The 16,733-nt window shown below is 39.8% G+C and overlaps 1 protein-coding gene across 1 annotated transcript in view; it reads left to right on the forward strand.

The window, feature by feature from the left end:
• LOC136828001 (tripartite motif-containing protein 59-like) overlaps positions 1-16,733 on the forward strand; it is a 29,898-nt gene that overhangs the window by 9,517 nt on the left and 3,648 nt on the right. Inside the window, exons 3-4 of the mRNA XM_067085613.1 lie at positions 15,110-15,820; positions 16,150-16,236. Of these exons, the coding sequence (XP_066941714.1) occupies positions 15,110-15,820; positions 16,150-16,236 (798 nt within the window). The remainder of the gene's footprint in view (positions 1-15,109; positions 15,821-16,149; positions 16,237-16,733) is intronic.

Here is a 16,733-nt window from a genome sequence, read left to right on the forward strand (position 1 = left end):
GGCACTGCACCGCTGAGATGTGCTGTGGGAATGGTTGAAGGTCTCCCATGAATCAGCCATGCGGCAGGCTTCATAAGGGTGGTGGGCTGCTTATCATTTAGATATACAGCAAGGAGCCCAGGCACACAATGGTAAAGGTCCTCCAGCATGGTCCGATTAAAGAGGTCCTCAAACGTTGTGCAAGACAAGGAGTCGAACCAGCGGGTACCAGACTGGGTCTTGTGACAGGCCCATTCAGTCCAGGACCAGGCAACTTCCTTGGCAAGACCTCGGAACCATTGTCTCCATTTCTTCAGGGTTATTTCTTAGGCCTTCGTGATGACTCTACGCACTTCAACCATGTTGCCTCTCTGGCTCTTCTCCAGCGAGCGAAGGGCTGCCTTAGCTTTACTCTCCATACGCTTGGCTAGTACTAAGGCCTCTGTCTGGTGGTGCTGTAGTTATCGAAGAGTGCCTCGATTTCCTCCAGCCATGCTTCTGGCTCGTCCTCAGTCCACTTGGGGATGAGGGAATTAATGCTCGAGATTGGAGCATTTGGTGCAGCAGGTGAGGGGCCGGAGGCTTGCTCTCTAGCCATAGCTTTGGCATTTTCCTTTTTTGCTCTTTCCAGCTTGAGCTCCTTTTCCTTAAAGGCTGACTCATGCTGTCTTCTTTCTTCTCTTTCGTCTTCCAGCTGCCTCTGTTCGGCCTCATACCTCCTCTATTCGGCTTCATAATTCCTCTGTTCGAGTCTTTCTTCCTTCTCTCGCCTGGCCAAATCATCCATCTGTTCCTTGACCCACGTGGTGAGGTCCAATCCGGCGAGACCTGCCGCCATCCCCAGCTCCATGAAGGCTTTATAATTCTCTGCTGCCATGGTTCTGGTGGGGAAGGGCGTCTGTCCCGGTCGACTGGACATACTTGGGCAGCAAGGAAGTGTCCCTCAGATTTAGGGTGACTCTTCAGTGATGTGGCACCTTTTCAATAAGGTGGCACTTTGGTTGGTTGTGCCGTGTAAAGGTCACACTGGTGGCACTCAGTATCCTTATGTACTGGTGTAGGTTAGGTACCAGATGGACTTTTCTTCTGTGTTCCTTTGGTTTGGGTTTGTTTCTTCTAGTTTGCTTGGTGGCACTATGGTGCCAGTGCATTCCTAGGAACCCTTTACTTGAGTCCAACTAGGTTATATTTAAGGAAAATGCACTCTACCCCAGCAGAGTGTAATAAATCAGAGAGAGAGAAAGGGAAGGTAAGACAGAGAGAGAGATGTAAGCTATTCGGCTGATGACAGTGCTTCAGATCAGTGGCACTGTGGAAGGAAAATTGAATTGTGGTTGCTTATGAGGCCCTTGTGAGCGTCTGGTCCCAGTACCTGCTGTGCTACTACCCCCTTCTCCTGCAGAGGGGGAAAGGCTACTTTCTGCTCAAGTTTGAGTAAAAGGCCTCACTTGTGACCGACAGTTTCTAACTGTAATTAATCATAACTTGTCCCCATCTATTTGTGGGACAGAGGTGTTTCTGGTCATTTGGTTTAGTTAAATTAATTATCCCGTTGTCGGCCCGAACTTTCTTACGAAGAGGGTCACGTACACTCGGTTAGGTTAGGTTGAATGCTTACTTGAGTATATGAGAGAGAGTGAGAGAGAGAGATATTCAGTCAGCCAACATGTACTGCCTGAGAAAATTTAAGTAAAATTTGTATAACTGCACACTGGCAGGGTTCTTATTCGAAGATACGTCTTGGGGCTCTCTTAGGGGATTGGGTTAGTAATCGTAACTTTCCCGGTAGCCCGAGATGTGCGTCTTACTCTGAGGAGTTATGATTAAAATTATAAGTTCTTTTCTTTTTATGATTTCTTACACCAGTGGATTTGTATAGGAACTTGTTATACTGTATATTTCCTAACTAAGACCTATCATCCCTGACTAAATTATATCTTGTTTTTATCTACGGTATGGAACCCTGTCCTATTTTCTATCTATCGAAGTGGCAATGAGGCAGAGGCTAAATGTGACTGGGCGCTACACAAATCACACAAACAATAACAACAAAGACTTTTAAGATGGCGGACATGGAGAGTGGTCAACAAAGGTCCCAAAATGTCAGACGAATCCCGTTAGCACAAAACAATTGCAGCTGGAAGCGGCTCGGCGGATGAATACACTACATCCGGAGGTGCTTTTTTTTTTTAATTGAATTACACGAAGCGCTTGAATTCCTCTCACAAAACGAACGAAGCAAATGCAGGAATACAGATTTACTCTAAATATACCAACAGTGCAAAGGATTTTACGTTAAGGAGATGGAAAACGAAATTAGTCTGAGCTACGCTTTTTCTCTTTTTATTTCTCGCGCGGAACTGATGCCGTCCGCTGCCGAGTGGCCGCTAGCAAGACAAGGAAATGGATTCGTGACGTCCTGGCGGGACTGAATATGCATTACTTAAAATGCAAATTATTATGAAATTAACTACAGCCGTTCGGTTGCTATATTAAATACACAGGATTTTGATATGCTTCTCGCTATCTGAACACTTATGAACTCCGTCACGCTCGATCGAACCTCTTGGTAGTGGCGTGGCAAACGCGGTTACCGCTTTTGAAATTCAACAAACTCTGCAAATTTGTTCCCTACCTACGAGAGACATGTTAGGCACACTTTCTCCGTTCTTTGTCGTGCACTAGTTAACTCGTTCAAAAATCAATATCATGCATTAATCCTTGGCCGGGGAAAATAGCAAAATATTAACAATGGCACGATAACTTGGCCAATGACCTTTGCTGGAATTTAGCGCCCACGGTATCCAAACGCAGCAAAAGTGCTTCTTTTTAAGATTTTGCAAATTGTTAATTATAACTGCTCTCAATGCATACTTCCCTACTTACGCTAATTTCTTAATTATAACTGGTATTCTTATTACTATTATGCCTTGTACTGTCCCCTTGTTTGGAAGAATAGCATGAAATTAAACATCTGACTTTTCTCTTTGGAATTAATGTGTAATTAATTTTGACTTCAGATTCTTTTCTCTAAATTAACCCTTAAACGCCGAGCCTCTATTTACAAAAGTGTCTGTCATATGCCGACGGGGTTTGAGAGTTAGCGCCGAAGAGGAAAAAAAGTTTTTTCAAAAAATCACAGCACGCTTAGTTTTTAAGATTAAGAGTTCATTTTTGGCTCCGTTTTTTCTCATTGCCTGAAGTTTAGTATGCAATCATCAGAAATTAAAAAAATATCATTATCATATATAAATATTGGAATATATGACAGCGCAAAAAAAAATTTCATATATAATTGTATACAAATCGCGCTGTGAGCAAAACGGTTAAAGCTAATGAGTGTTTTTTCGTTGTATTGTACACTAAATTGCGATGATTTTGGTATATAACAAATTGTAAAACGATCAAAGCAACACAGAGAAAATATTATCACAAAATGATGCATGAATTTGTAATGCGCGGACATAAAAAATAGTTTTTTCAAAAATTCACCATAAATCGAAATATTGTGCTAGAGACTTCCCGTTTGTTCAAAATGAAGGTAAATGATTGAATATTACTAGAATGTAAGAGTTTTAGCTTACAATTGCATTTTTCGACCATATCGGTCGAGTCAAAGTTGACTGAAGGTTGAAATTTCGGCACTTATCGTGATTTATATGAAAATATTTCAAAACTGATAAAAGCTATAACCATGAGTTATTTTTTGTTGTATTCTACATGAAATTGCGCACATTTTCATATACAAAACGTTATGTAACGGCTAATATAAAACGGTGCAAAAATTACGACAAAGTGACTAAAGAATTTCTGAGATTTTCAGCAGTTAGCGCGCGCGGACGTAAGGAAAAAGATTTTTTCAAAAATTCAACATAGATCGAAATATTGTGCTAGAGACTTCTCGTTTGTTGCAAAATGAAGGTAAATGATTGAATATTACTAGAAAGTAAGAGTTTTAGCTTACAATTGCATTTTTCGACCATTTCAGTCGAGTCAAAGTTGACCGAAGGTTGAAATTTTGGCACTTATCGTGATTTATATGAAAATATGTCAAAACTGATAAAAGCTACAACCATAAGTTATTTTTGTTGTATTCTACGTGAAACTGCGCACAGTTTCATATATAAAACTTTATGTAACGGCTAATACAAAACTGTGCAAAAATTACGACAAAGTGACTACAGAATTTCTGAGATTGTAAGAGTCTGACGCCGTCTCTTCCAAACACGTGTGTGTTCGTCGTCCATCGGAGTGGCGAGACGTTTGGCGTCTTCACAAACAGAAACATACACACAGTTTGCTACAGAAGATTCGTTGGAACATTATGAGTACATGCTTGCATGGCAATGCAAGTAGTGGTGATTGTACATACATCAAGATAACAATGGTTAGGGAGAAACAGACGGAAATATTGTATGGTTGAAATCGCGTTCCTTTAGAGAAAGAAAACGAGACGCTCTTGTTGTCTTGTGCACTCCGATGGACGACGAACACACGAACACACACGTGTTTGGAAGAGACGGCGTCAGGCTCTTACAAGATTTTCAGCAGTTAGCGCGTGCGGACATAAGGAAAAAGTTTTTTTCAAAAATTCACCATAAATCGAAAGATTGTGCTAGAGACTTCTCGTTTGTTGCAAAATGAAGGTAAATGATTGAATATTACTAGAATGTAAGAGTTTTAGCTTACAATTCCATTTTTCGACCATTTCGGTCGAGTCAAAGTTGACCGAAGGTTGAAATTTTGGCACCTATCGTGATTTATATGAAAATATGTAAAAATTGATAAAAGCTACAACCATGAGTTATTTTCTGTTGTATTCTACATGAAATTGCGCACATTTTCATATATAAAACTTTATGTAACGGCTAATATAAAACTGTGCAAAAATTACGACAGAGTAACTAAAGAATTTCTGAGATTTTCATCAGTTAGTGCGCACAGACGTAAGGAAAAAGTTTTTAAAAAATTCACTATAAATCGAAATATTGTGCTAGAGACTTCTCGTTTATTGCAAAATGAAGACAAATGATTGAATATTACTAGAATGTAAGAGTTTTAGCTTACAATTGCATTTTTCGACCATTTCGGTCGCGTCAAAGTTGACCGAAGGTTGAAATTTTGGCACTTATCGTGATTTATATGAAAATATGTCAAAATTGATAAAAGCTACAACCATGAGTTATTTTTTGGTTATTCTACATGAAATTGCGCACATTTTTATATATAAAACTTTGTGTAAAGGCTAATAGGAAACAGTGAAAAAATTATGACAAAGTGACTAAAGAATTTCTGAGATTTTCAGCAGAGTTAGCTGATGCTTTCTTTTGGGGGAAAGAAAGAAATTCGCGCATGTGCAGCTGGGTCACGCTCGTAAACAAAACAACAGTGTGATCCGTGAACTCCCAGCATCCCTCAAGGCGCGTGATTTAAATTTTTTCACAAACGAGGCCTATAGGTATTTTTCCGCGAATATTTAAAAAAACTTTTTGTAGTCGACGTATTTTACGTCCACTTGGCACCCGACAAACAATTTTTGTCGATGTAAAATACGTCCAGTCGGCGTTAAAGGGTTAATTAGAACCTGGCAAGGTCGCCAATGTTACGTGTGGGGCTTGGTTGATGAGTTTATTGATTAATTAACGTAATTTATGAGGCCCTGAGTTGCCAATAACTCACGTAACCTGTCCTTTAAGGCTAAAAGTTAACCTCAAAGACAGACAATTACTTAACTAAATAAGGTCGCCAGTTGGGGAAAAAAACAATACAGGGAATAAAGGGTTACTCTGCAACACATGGATTACAGCAAAAACCCCCCCCCCCTCTTTACTTCCCAATTGGTCCCGACAAAGAAAGAATGTGCGGTTAGCAAGGAAATTACATGAACTTTCGCCCACGTCGGACACAATCAAGTTTCCCTTTGCTTCAAGTAAAGTTATAACACAATGGATGTCTGTACTACTATATATCGTAAGCAATTTAGTACTGGTAAAGGCTATTTCTCTTCCGAACAATGGGATCGAGACACAAGGCTGCCTGAAATACTGAAAATTACTTACTTAACCTTCCCTAATTCCTATTTACTGCACAGGAATAGTTTACATAGGATCACTAGACAATATTAGTTATTGTTACACTAGACTTCGTAAAAGTAAATTGGTTATACCATATTATCATAGATGGTGGCGAAGAGGAAACAATAGAAGGGTTGAAATATAGGGGAAGAAATATTAGCAAACAGCAGATACTGTCGGTTTCAGACTTCCTGTTATGTGGTTTGCTTGCTCACTGCAACTGACGATAGGAAGTCTGGGAAACACACGGTAATGTTGTTCACTAATGAAAAGACAAGGGGGGGGGAACAAAGGACACAGTTTTGCCTAAGCACGACGTGCGTTCTCTGTCATGACGTTACTCTCTCTGACTCGGATCAGGTCTCAGGGCAGGTCGGCTACTGTAGCGTTGGGCTGTTTTTATGCCTTCGTCCATCACCCCAGGCAGTCTGAAAATTTGACAGAGACATTGCCGAATGCATAGGACAAAGCAAAAGGAAGCTTAAGACCACCTTTACTAGAGGTTACTGGGTGAAAACCCTCTCTGTGGTTAGGTCCTAATGCTAACCTATCTCTGCTGAAGACGTTATTTTTTTAAATACCCAGCCTATCCCTGCATATGACTCAGAGGCCTTCTTGTCTTTGTTAATGTTATTTTTCTACAATAAAAATGCATAGAGGGCAAACAGCAGAATATATATATATATATATATTATATATATATATATATATATATATATATATATATATATATAATATATATATATATATATATATATATATATATATATATATATATATATATATATATATATATATATATATATATATATATATACATACACATACATATGCACATAAATACATAATATATTATTCTTATATATATATATATATATATATATATATATATATATATATATAATATATATATATATATATATATATATATATATTTATATATATATACATACATATACATATGAACATAAATACATACATATATATATATATATATATATATATATATATATATAGATATATCGAAAAATGAAATGGTGGCACAGGTGCCAGGGGAGCTCTAGAGCTCTTTGTAAACTACCTGGAAATTCTCACGCCCGTGGTAATTTCGCCTCGAACCTTTCTTAATGGGACAGTCGTCCTCGGCCGGGAAGCGGAGGGCCCGAGACCGGAGGGCAGCACTGAGTGCCACCTGGGCCTGCTGCTGCGACAGCTGACACAGGAGTTTTCCGTGTTGGTTCTACCATGACCCGTCGCAGCTCTTGTAGTTCATCGGCCAAGTGAGATATGGCAGAATCCTGACTTGCAATTGCGTCGGCGACGTACTGAGGCAGACAGGAGGCGGTCGGGGGCGGTGTGAGCGGCTCGTAGGTAACGATGACCAGCTCAGGCACGGGTTGCGAGGCCGCACCTGCAGGTGAGCTTCCGCTGTGGTCGAGAGGAACCGTTTCTCTTACCGACGCTGGTAGCGGTGCCAGGCCGGGGGAAGAGAGGGGGTCCTGAGTTGGATCCCGTGAATGGAGATCGGGGTAGTGCTCTGGCGCTGGCACTAGGGCAGAGTCAGGCACTATCAGAGGTTTCTTGGGCTTGTCGGTCAGGACCGACGAAGCTTGGCACTGCTCGGTGCATTCAAGTGGCACCGGCAGGAATTTGGCATCTCCGGGAGCGATATCTGATTGGGGCCCTGGCACTGGCACTGAGGCAGGGCCGGGCACTGGAATTGGATCGGGACCCGATCGAGGGGACCATTGTACCTCGTACTCAGGTGGCACTGGTAGGGACTGCACGCCCTCCTGGTACCCAGGGGCGCCAGTCTTGACTGAGGAGAAGCGGGGAGGATTACTCGCGCTGCGAATGATTCGGGGAATGTGGACCCCTAGATTGTCATGATTTCTGTGGGGACTGAAAGTCCTGTCTCAGGATGACGTCATAGCCTCCGGGAGTTGGCTTGCTACTGCAAGATTGCAAATTTTGGATTGGTGAGGTCTTGTGACTCTCAATTGGACCGTAGGGGAGTATCATTTTAAATTGATTTATTCCCTCGATCGTGACAAGTTTTCGTCTATTGATGATAGCTCCGTGGGGAACTCTGTCCCTTCGGATGAGGGAGACGGCGCGCCTGAGTCCTCGAATGCAGTGACTCGGCACGCTGGGTGGCTACCTCGTGGAGGAGTCACGATACAGGCCCTTCGGCGGAGGGCCTAATGACATGGGATCTGTGACGGCCAAGGCGACGGTGGGAGTATTTGATTTATTATTGCTTGGGCATTTCGTCCATGTGGGAGAATGGCCATAAACCTTGCACGCCGTGCAAAAGGTCTGGCTGAAGTCTTTCTGCGCTGCCCCTGTGGAGGGCGCAGGCGAGTTATTGGGCGGTTTTCCGGGAGAGAGAGGCGCCAGTTTCTTGTTCCGGCACTGTTCGGAGGAATGCCCCGTTTTCTTGCAATAATGGCAAGTTAGGGGCTTGCCCGAGTTCCCATTTTTGTGGGAATTTGATCCTCCGAGGAGGGACGGGGGATTTATCTTCCACCCCATGGATCCTTCTTGAGGGTGGTGAGTTTCCCACATGTTTGCTATTCGGCAACACTCGGTGAGTGTTGCTTGGGCTTTTTCCACTATATGAGTGGCGAGGGCAGGAGGGCTGTAGCGCAGGAAATGCTCAAATTTAAACGGCTCGAGTACCTCGGCGGTGCTCGTGGCTCCTTCGAATCGAGCCATTTTGTTAATGCCCGCTCCGAATGGTACGCCTAATCGGACCAAGTCTGGCCTGCTTCTCTGGGCTGCTCTTTCCAGCGTCTCCTCCACCGCTCAGGGGTAATCTCGTGCGCCTTCATAACTGCTTGGCGACGGCTTCCCAGTTTCCCCTATCTTCTGCTGAAAGGGCGTGGCAGGCAATGAGGGCCTTTCCACCCAGGAATTTAGTGAGAACAAGGGAGAGTTCCGCAGGGGAGAGGTCGCAGCACTCCAGGACTCGTTCGGCCCTTTCAAGCCATACTTCGGGTTCGGACTCTGTCCATTTTGGCATGAACGAGTGAGCTTGGCTGAGGGCACTCATTCCTGCTGCAGGAGGAGGGGTGGCATGCTGTTGTTCTAGCATCTGGAGCTCATGGGCGCGCTCTCTCTCTCTCTCCTCCTGCCGTTCTCTCTCTCTCTCTCTTCACGTTCTTTCTCCTCTCGTTTCTCTTGGGCAATTCTTTCTCTCTCTCTCTCCGCCTCTTGGGCAATTCTTTCTCTCTCTCCTCACGTTCTTTCTCTCTCTCTTCACATTCTTTCTCCTCTCGTTTCTCTTGGCAATTCTTTCTCTCTCTCTCTCCTCACGTTCTTTCTCCTGCCGTTCTTTTGCTCTCTCCTCCTTGGCATCATCCACTCGCTCTTGAACCCATTCTCTCAGATCCTGCCCTGTTAGTCCCATGTCCTTTCCAGTGGACATGTAGAATTTGAAGTCCTCGTTTTGTTGGGCTCTGGTATTAGCCATCTTGAAATAATGGTTATATGATATGTCTGAAAAGACTCAGGTTGTCTGAAAACTCAATTGCAGGAATCTGAAACACTCAATCGTTCAGACTGCAGGAGAATGGATCTGTCTGAATAAGACAGGGGATCAATAAGTCTGAGGAGACTTTGTTAAAATTTAGTATGTCTCGGAAAGACGTGGTTGTTCTTGGCGAACGAATTTTAATATGCGTCTTGGGAGACGTAGTTGGATTTTGTCACGCTTGGACTTGGCCGGCTGTAGCGTGAAGTTAAGGAGTTGTTCTAACGAACTAGAATGATCAGTCCCGTAAGGGCTTAGATGTGTGTGAACTACACTATATAATGTCTCAAAAGGACTTGATTTTGGGTTTCCTGCAGGAATTAGGAATTCTCGCCTCTCGCGACGTAGAATTTTTTGGGGGGAGTCTCTTAGGACTTAGAAATTGGTTGAGGAATTCTCGCCACGTGCGACGTAGAATCTTAAGAGCCTCTTAGGACTTGGAATTGTGGAATTTGGAGGAATTCTCGCCACGTGCGACGTAGAATTTTAGGAGTCTCTGAGGACTTGGAATTTTGGTTGAGGAATTCTCGCCTCGTGCGACGTAGGATTTTTTAGGAGTCTCTGAGGACTTGGAATTTTTGGTTGAGGAATTCTCGCCACGTGCGACGTAGAATTTTAGGAGTCTCTGAGGACTTGGAATTTTGGTTGAGGAATTCTCGCCACGTGCGATGTAGAATTTTAGGAGTCTCTGAGGACTTGGAATTTTGGTTGAGGAATTCTCGCCTCGTGTGACGTAGAATTTTTTTAGGAGTCTCTGAGGACTTGGAATTTTTGGTTGAGGAATTCTTGCCACGTGCGACGTAGAATTTTAGTAGGAGTCTCTGAGGACTTGGAAATACGATTCGTCCCTTAGGACTTAGAAATTACTAACGGGAAAAACCCAAAGAAATATGTTTGCTGAGAAATGAATGGAAAAAAAAATGCTACACATGGGCATGGGGTGGGGGGGTGCAGGACTTCTGACCATCACCGGAGTTATTTTTAGATTCTCTGTGAATGGACCCGTCTATTTATAGACTGTCTGGGATTCCGGGGAATTTCCCGGGATGAGAGGATAACAGTAAAACGACCTAGTAATTTTCCCTATAAGCGGAATTTAAATTTCGCTTTCCTAACACCTAACTCGAATTCTAACTACACTGAGAGAATTTCAGCAATGCAAGCTGACTTCGTCTTGTCCCACGTGGGAATTTACTCGCGCCTAAATAACAATTTGCTAATCCGAAATGCGAAGTAAACTTTATCACAGAGGAATTTCTTTCGCACTATTCCTCGAAGCAAAAGATATGGCAAAGATTTTAACACAAGGAATTTCGCACTATTCCTCGAAGCAAAGGATGGTTAGCACTGGTTATTTCCTAACTACCTATCCTGAAAGGCATGCATTAATGAATCTAATACGACGGTTCTCTTCTCTCAGTGAATACATGCGTCCCTATTTCTAATTCCTAGGAACAGTCACGATAGTAAAAAGGTTTTGCTAAGATAAACACATTACTTACGTGGAATTTCCGGATCTGTGTGCTGGTTTTACACAAAAGGTTCGTAATTTTCTCGTACCCAGCTTAGCTTTGCTAATAGCTGATCTGGCAAGTTGCAAATGCAATAAAGCAACACTAGGGGAACTGCAACTGCAAAACGAGATCCTGGCAAGGTCGCCATTTTTTATGTTTTTCCTGGCGATTTAGTTTGAAATATTCTCTGTGAGACAGGTAGCAACAATTTAGGGTAATTTAGCCTTGTGATTCTGACTTCATGGGTCCAGGAAAACATAAAAAAGAGGAAAACAAAGGGGAATTTCATATGAGCATAAGGCTCTTCCACTAAAGGGAGATATTACGTAAACACGTGGGCAAACTTAAAGGAGTGTATTTACATAAATGACATTAGTACGGGAAAGAGGAATGCAAGTAGATTATTGATCCTGGAGGGGATTCCTACGGGATGAATGAAACTGGGGGATTCCAGACACAGTCCAAGAACATCCACGATATAGGGTCCCTCTGAAATGAGAGATATGCACATTATACGACAGTAATGAAAATAGACAAAAGAATAATGAATTCGAAGCTGCACTGAGGGTGCCAAGGGGCTTCGATGTTTTAATGATAGCTTAGCACTGCCGACACTCGAGGAGCACGGACATTTGACAAGAGATTCGGTGATTACTGGCTCTCAAATTAAGTAAATGTTATGAGACAAAAGTGTGACTGAATGGAGGTCTTCCAGAGCACTTTACCATAAGGCAGATTTGGTTCCAGCGCAGAAAGCGGTCCGTGGATGACTTGCGATTTCCGAGGGCAAGTTCTTACACGTGTTAGGATGCAAGGGCTTCAGTGAAAAGGCAAGGCGATGGGGACTTCTCGAAACTTCAAGCAAATGGAGTCGGTCATCGGTCCGGCTAGCATCCAAGGGAACACGTGTTTGGGGCCGATGCACAGAGGAGAAGTATATTTTGAAAAGGGCCACGTGGTTAGTAGCTAACAGAGGGCCAGGCCATGGCCGTGATTTGGGGACTTCACTCCCTCTCTTCCAGCGCGTGTGAGAGCGTGAGGCCTCGTGGTTTGTCGCTTTTATCCCCTCCCTTGGGGCAGGGCCACGTCCAATCACATAGGTAGTTGAGTCATGTTCAGCTGATGCCTGCAGGGGGGTTTGCCTGTAAGAAAATGACCAGACAGATTTACTTTTGCCCCGGAAAGGAATTACCTACTTAAAGGGAGTGGCCTTCAATCCGTTTTAATCTCTTGTATTCTGACCGTGCAAAATATTGAAATATCGATCGGCCGACAGTAAATGAAAACAACAAAAAAAAAAAAAAAAAAAAAGGGGGAAGCAATTTGATAGCGAGTTCTTGCTAATTATGATAAAATATATATATATATATATATATATATATATATATATATATATATATATATATATATATATATATATATATATATATATATATATGTATGTATGTATGTATGTATAACTGAATCACGAAAATATGGAATGTGATGAATATATAAATAAAGATAAAATCCACATAAGGAAACGGAAACACTGGAGTGCTGCGAGGCCTTTCGACACTAGTCCTTTACTTAGCAGACTGAAGGAATATAAAAGTATGTTTACAAAGAAAGCTCATATAAATGACAGAAGGGGATTATAAAGGAAACATATGTACCTGGAATCCAACACAATTGAAGAATTAATACCACTGCCAAAACAGGATTAAATACTTAAGAGGCTTTTACAAAGGATTAAGATCAACCGTTCAGGAGCAGGGACAGGACAATTAAAAGATTATACAGGTTCGTGACTGACCACCTAAAAATTTTTAGTACAACACAATAATTCTCTTTTTTTTGTAAACAATAATAACTTTTTGCAAGATGAACATTTTACAAAAAAATATTATATTAAACATACGGATATACAGAAAATATATATCAAGTAGCTACCTTGTAATTAAGTCAGTGATTTTATTTTTTAGGTCATTCTTGAACATTTTTCTAATACAGGGGTCCAAATAATACATGCCAGGGCTAAGATTAAAATTACAACTGGAAGTAAGCTGGATAATAGCGGACTCCAATAGATTTCTTGAGGAGAAATCTTTCGATCTGGCAATCACTGAACTTTCAGTCCAATTTATCCTGTGAGAGTTTTCACTTAAATGAATGAATATAGCATTGGATGCTTGTCCAGTTTTGACTGAATACTTATGTTGCTTAATACGTACATCTAAATCTTTGCTAGATTAGCCAATATAAAATGAGGGGCAATCCAAACATGGAATTTTATATATTATGTTGTTGTTTTTTTAGGGCTATTTTTTATTAACATTCTTTTGAGTGTGTTATTATAAGAAAAAACGAGGTTTTAATACATAGAGAACCATTTCAAGTTAAATTCAGTATTTATAGGAAACCAACCAACAACTTAACTTATGTCCATTTTTATTCAGGCCATCACCTCAACATCAAAATATCAATTTTTTCCTCTATGTTTTTACGAGCCTTGCGCATTGTCAGTCCCCAGTATTTGGATAAAGAAATTGAATACATAAGAAAAATAGGGACAGATTTATGTTATCCTTCACATATACTAGATATTTGTTATAACAAAGCCCACAAAAAGTTTTATAGTAAAAGTAACATGAAGAAAGAAACCCTAAGAACATTCTTAGCTTGCCTTATTTTAGTGGTTTTGAAAACATAAAATCATTGTTAAAACCTTTTAATGTAAACCTCGTTTTTCTTATAATAACACACAAAAGAATGTTAATAAAAATAGCCCTGAAGAAAACAACAACATAATATATAAAATTCCATGTTTGGATTGCCCTCATTTTATATTGGCCAATCTAGCAAAGATTTAGATGTACGTATTAAGCAACATAAGTATTCAGTCAAAACTGGACAAGCATCCAATGCTATATTCATTCATTTAAGTGAAAACTCTCACAGGATAAATTGGACTGAAAGTTCAGTGATTGCCAGATCGAAAGATTTCTCCTCAAGAAATCTATTGGAGTCCGCTATTATCCAGCTTACTTCCAGTTGTAATTTTAATCTTAGCCCTGGCATGTATTATTTGGACCCTGTATTAGAAAAATGTTCAAGAATGACCTAAAAGATAAAATCACTGACTTAATTACAAGGTAGCTACTTGATATATATTTTCTGTATATCCGTATGTTTAATATAATGGTTTTTTTTGTAAAAATGTTCATCTTGCAAAAAGTTATTATTGTTTAAAAAAAAAAAAAAAAAAAAAGAATTATTGTGTTGTACTAAAAATTTTTAGGTGGTCAGTCACGAACCTGTATAATCTTTTAATTGTCCTGTCCCTGCTCCTGAACGGTTGATCTTAATCCTTTGTAAAAACCTCTTAAGTATTTAATCCTGTTTTGGCAGTGGTAATAATTCTTCAATTGTGTTGGATTCCAGGTACATATGTTTCCTTTATAATCCCCTTCTGTCATTTATATGAGCTTTCTTTGTAAACATACTTTTATATTCCTTCAGTCTGCTAAGTAAAGGACTAGTGTCGAAAGGCCTCATAGCACTCCAGTGTTTCCGTTTCCTTCGTGGATTTTATCTTTATTTATATATATATATATATATATATATATATATATATATATATATATATATATATATATATATATGAGAAGCCTAATAGCTTTTTGAAGAGTCCCCAGGGAATCGAGTTCAGTTCTCCTGATGAAAACAATAAGCCAAGATTTGGGCGATTAAATTCAAATAATTGATGTCCGACTTTCAAGTGCTTAATAGCAGGGACAGTTATTTAAATAAATTCGAATGGTAATGATTGACAGGTTAACCTATGTATATAGTTAACAGTTGGGCTTTATACTTTTGCTAAGGTTGTTCAGTAACTACATCATTTTCATTCATAACATAAGAAAACTCTTCATGATACTCGAAGGTTCTTTTGCCAAAGATACTTTCATCACGTGAAAGCTCACATATGCACCTGGGAGGGTTACTGATTTTCTTTTCCTCTGCAGGCGTCCAATGCCCTGGAATGTGACGTTTGCAGTAATGTGTTCAGCGATGATCATTGTCCGAGGATCCTCCCCTGTTCCCACTCCTTTTGCAGCTGTTGCATCAATGGGATTATCAGGAGACAAAAGAAAACGTGCCCCATCTGCAGGACTGTATTCACAGCAAGTTCTGCCGAAAACCTGATGATTAACAGGAACCTCCTTGATGTTGCAAAGCAATTTTCTTCCACGCAGATAGGAACCAAAACTTCTTCCAATGACTCAGAGAAGTCCTTTCTAAGCGTTACCAATTACTTCAGGGAGAATTTCAGAGAGAATTCTATCAAAGTAGTCCTCGCTGACTGCCAGGAAGCACTGAACGAGGTTTTGGACGCCACTGAGGTCCTCAAAGGGATGAAAGACGATATCCAAGACACCAATGAAGAAGCCGAGAGACGGATAAAAAGGCTGCAAGAGGTTAAGCGCTCAAGTGAAAGCATCTCGAGCAATATTGATCAAAATATCGAAATGATGAACAAGAGGCTGGATGTTTTATTACAGTTTAAAGAAAAAATGCAAGACACTAACGCTAAACTAGAATCAGCAAGAGACTATACTTCGGCTGGAATCTTGATGGATGCAACGGAAGAAGTCCTTAATGATGTTTGCAGTGTGGTGAAGGACATCAAAGAACGTCTACAGCAGAACAAAAAGGAAACACAAGACATTCAGAAGGTAAGGTTGGCGTTCTCTCTCTCTCTCTCTCTCTCAATTAAGAAAGCTATACATTAAAACAGCAGTTACTTTCATATTCCCATTATTTCACTCATCTTAAGTCATTAGAAATCTCCAGAACATTCACGAAACCTTCCAATAAAAAGAAAGTGTAATGAACAGAAAAATAAAATTAATACTTTGTCCATCTTTCTGATCATAAGATTTTCCTCAGATCGAAAGGCTCTCAGCCAAGCAGAGTCGTACATTTTTTCGTCCATTTTTATATCTCACCAATGATATTTCACTAAATTTATTCATGATATATCATCTTGGATTTATCATTATAGGCAATTCTCGATACGAATGGAATATTGGCAAGTCTTCCGGTAGAAAAACAAGGAAAAAGTGAAGAAGAACCTTTCATCAACATCACGGTAAAATGCTTATGTTTTATTTGATATACATTAAAGCGAGAAACCACAGTTGTTCTAAAAAATATTTCTTTAACCAATTAATAATAAACACAACCATATATATATATATATATATATATATATATATATATATATATATATATATATATATATATATATTATATATTATATATATATATGTATATATATAATATATACATAATTCTTTCTAATGATTATCCTAAAAGTTAACGTGGAAAATTTTGGTATAAAAATAATACAACTAGTTGACTTATGGCAAATATTTTAAATACATATATATATATATATATATATATATATATATATATATATATATATATATATATATATATATATATATATATTATATATACATATACATAATTCTTTCTAATGATTATCCTAAAAGTTAACATGGAAAATTTTGGTATAAAAATAATTCAACTAGTTGACTTATGGCAAATATTTTAAATATATTTTTATCTTATTGATAAAGT

The sequence above is a fragment of the Macrobrachium rosenbergii genome, chromosome 42 (assembly GCF_040412425.1).
Source record: "Macrobrachium rosenbergii isolate ZJJX-2024 chromosome 42, ASM4041242v1, whole genome shotgun sequence".
Taxonomy (NCBI): domain Eukaryota; kingdom Metazoa; phylum Arthropoda; class Malacostraca; order Decapoda; family Palaemonidae; genus Macrobrachium; species Macrobrachium rosenbergii.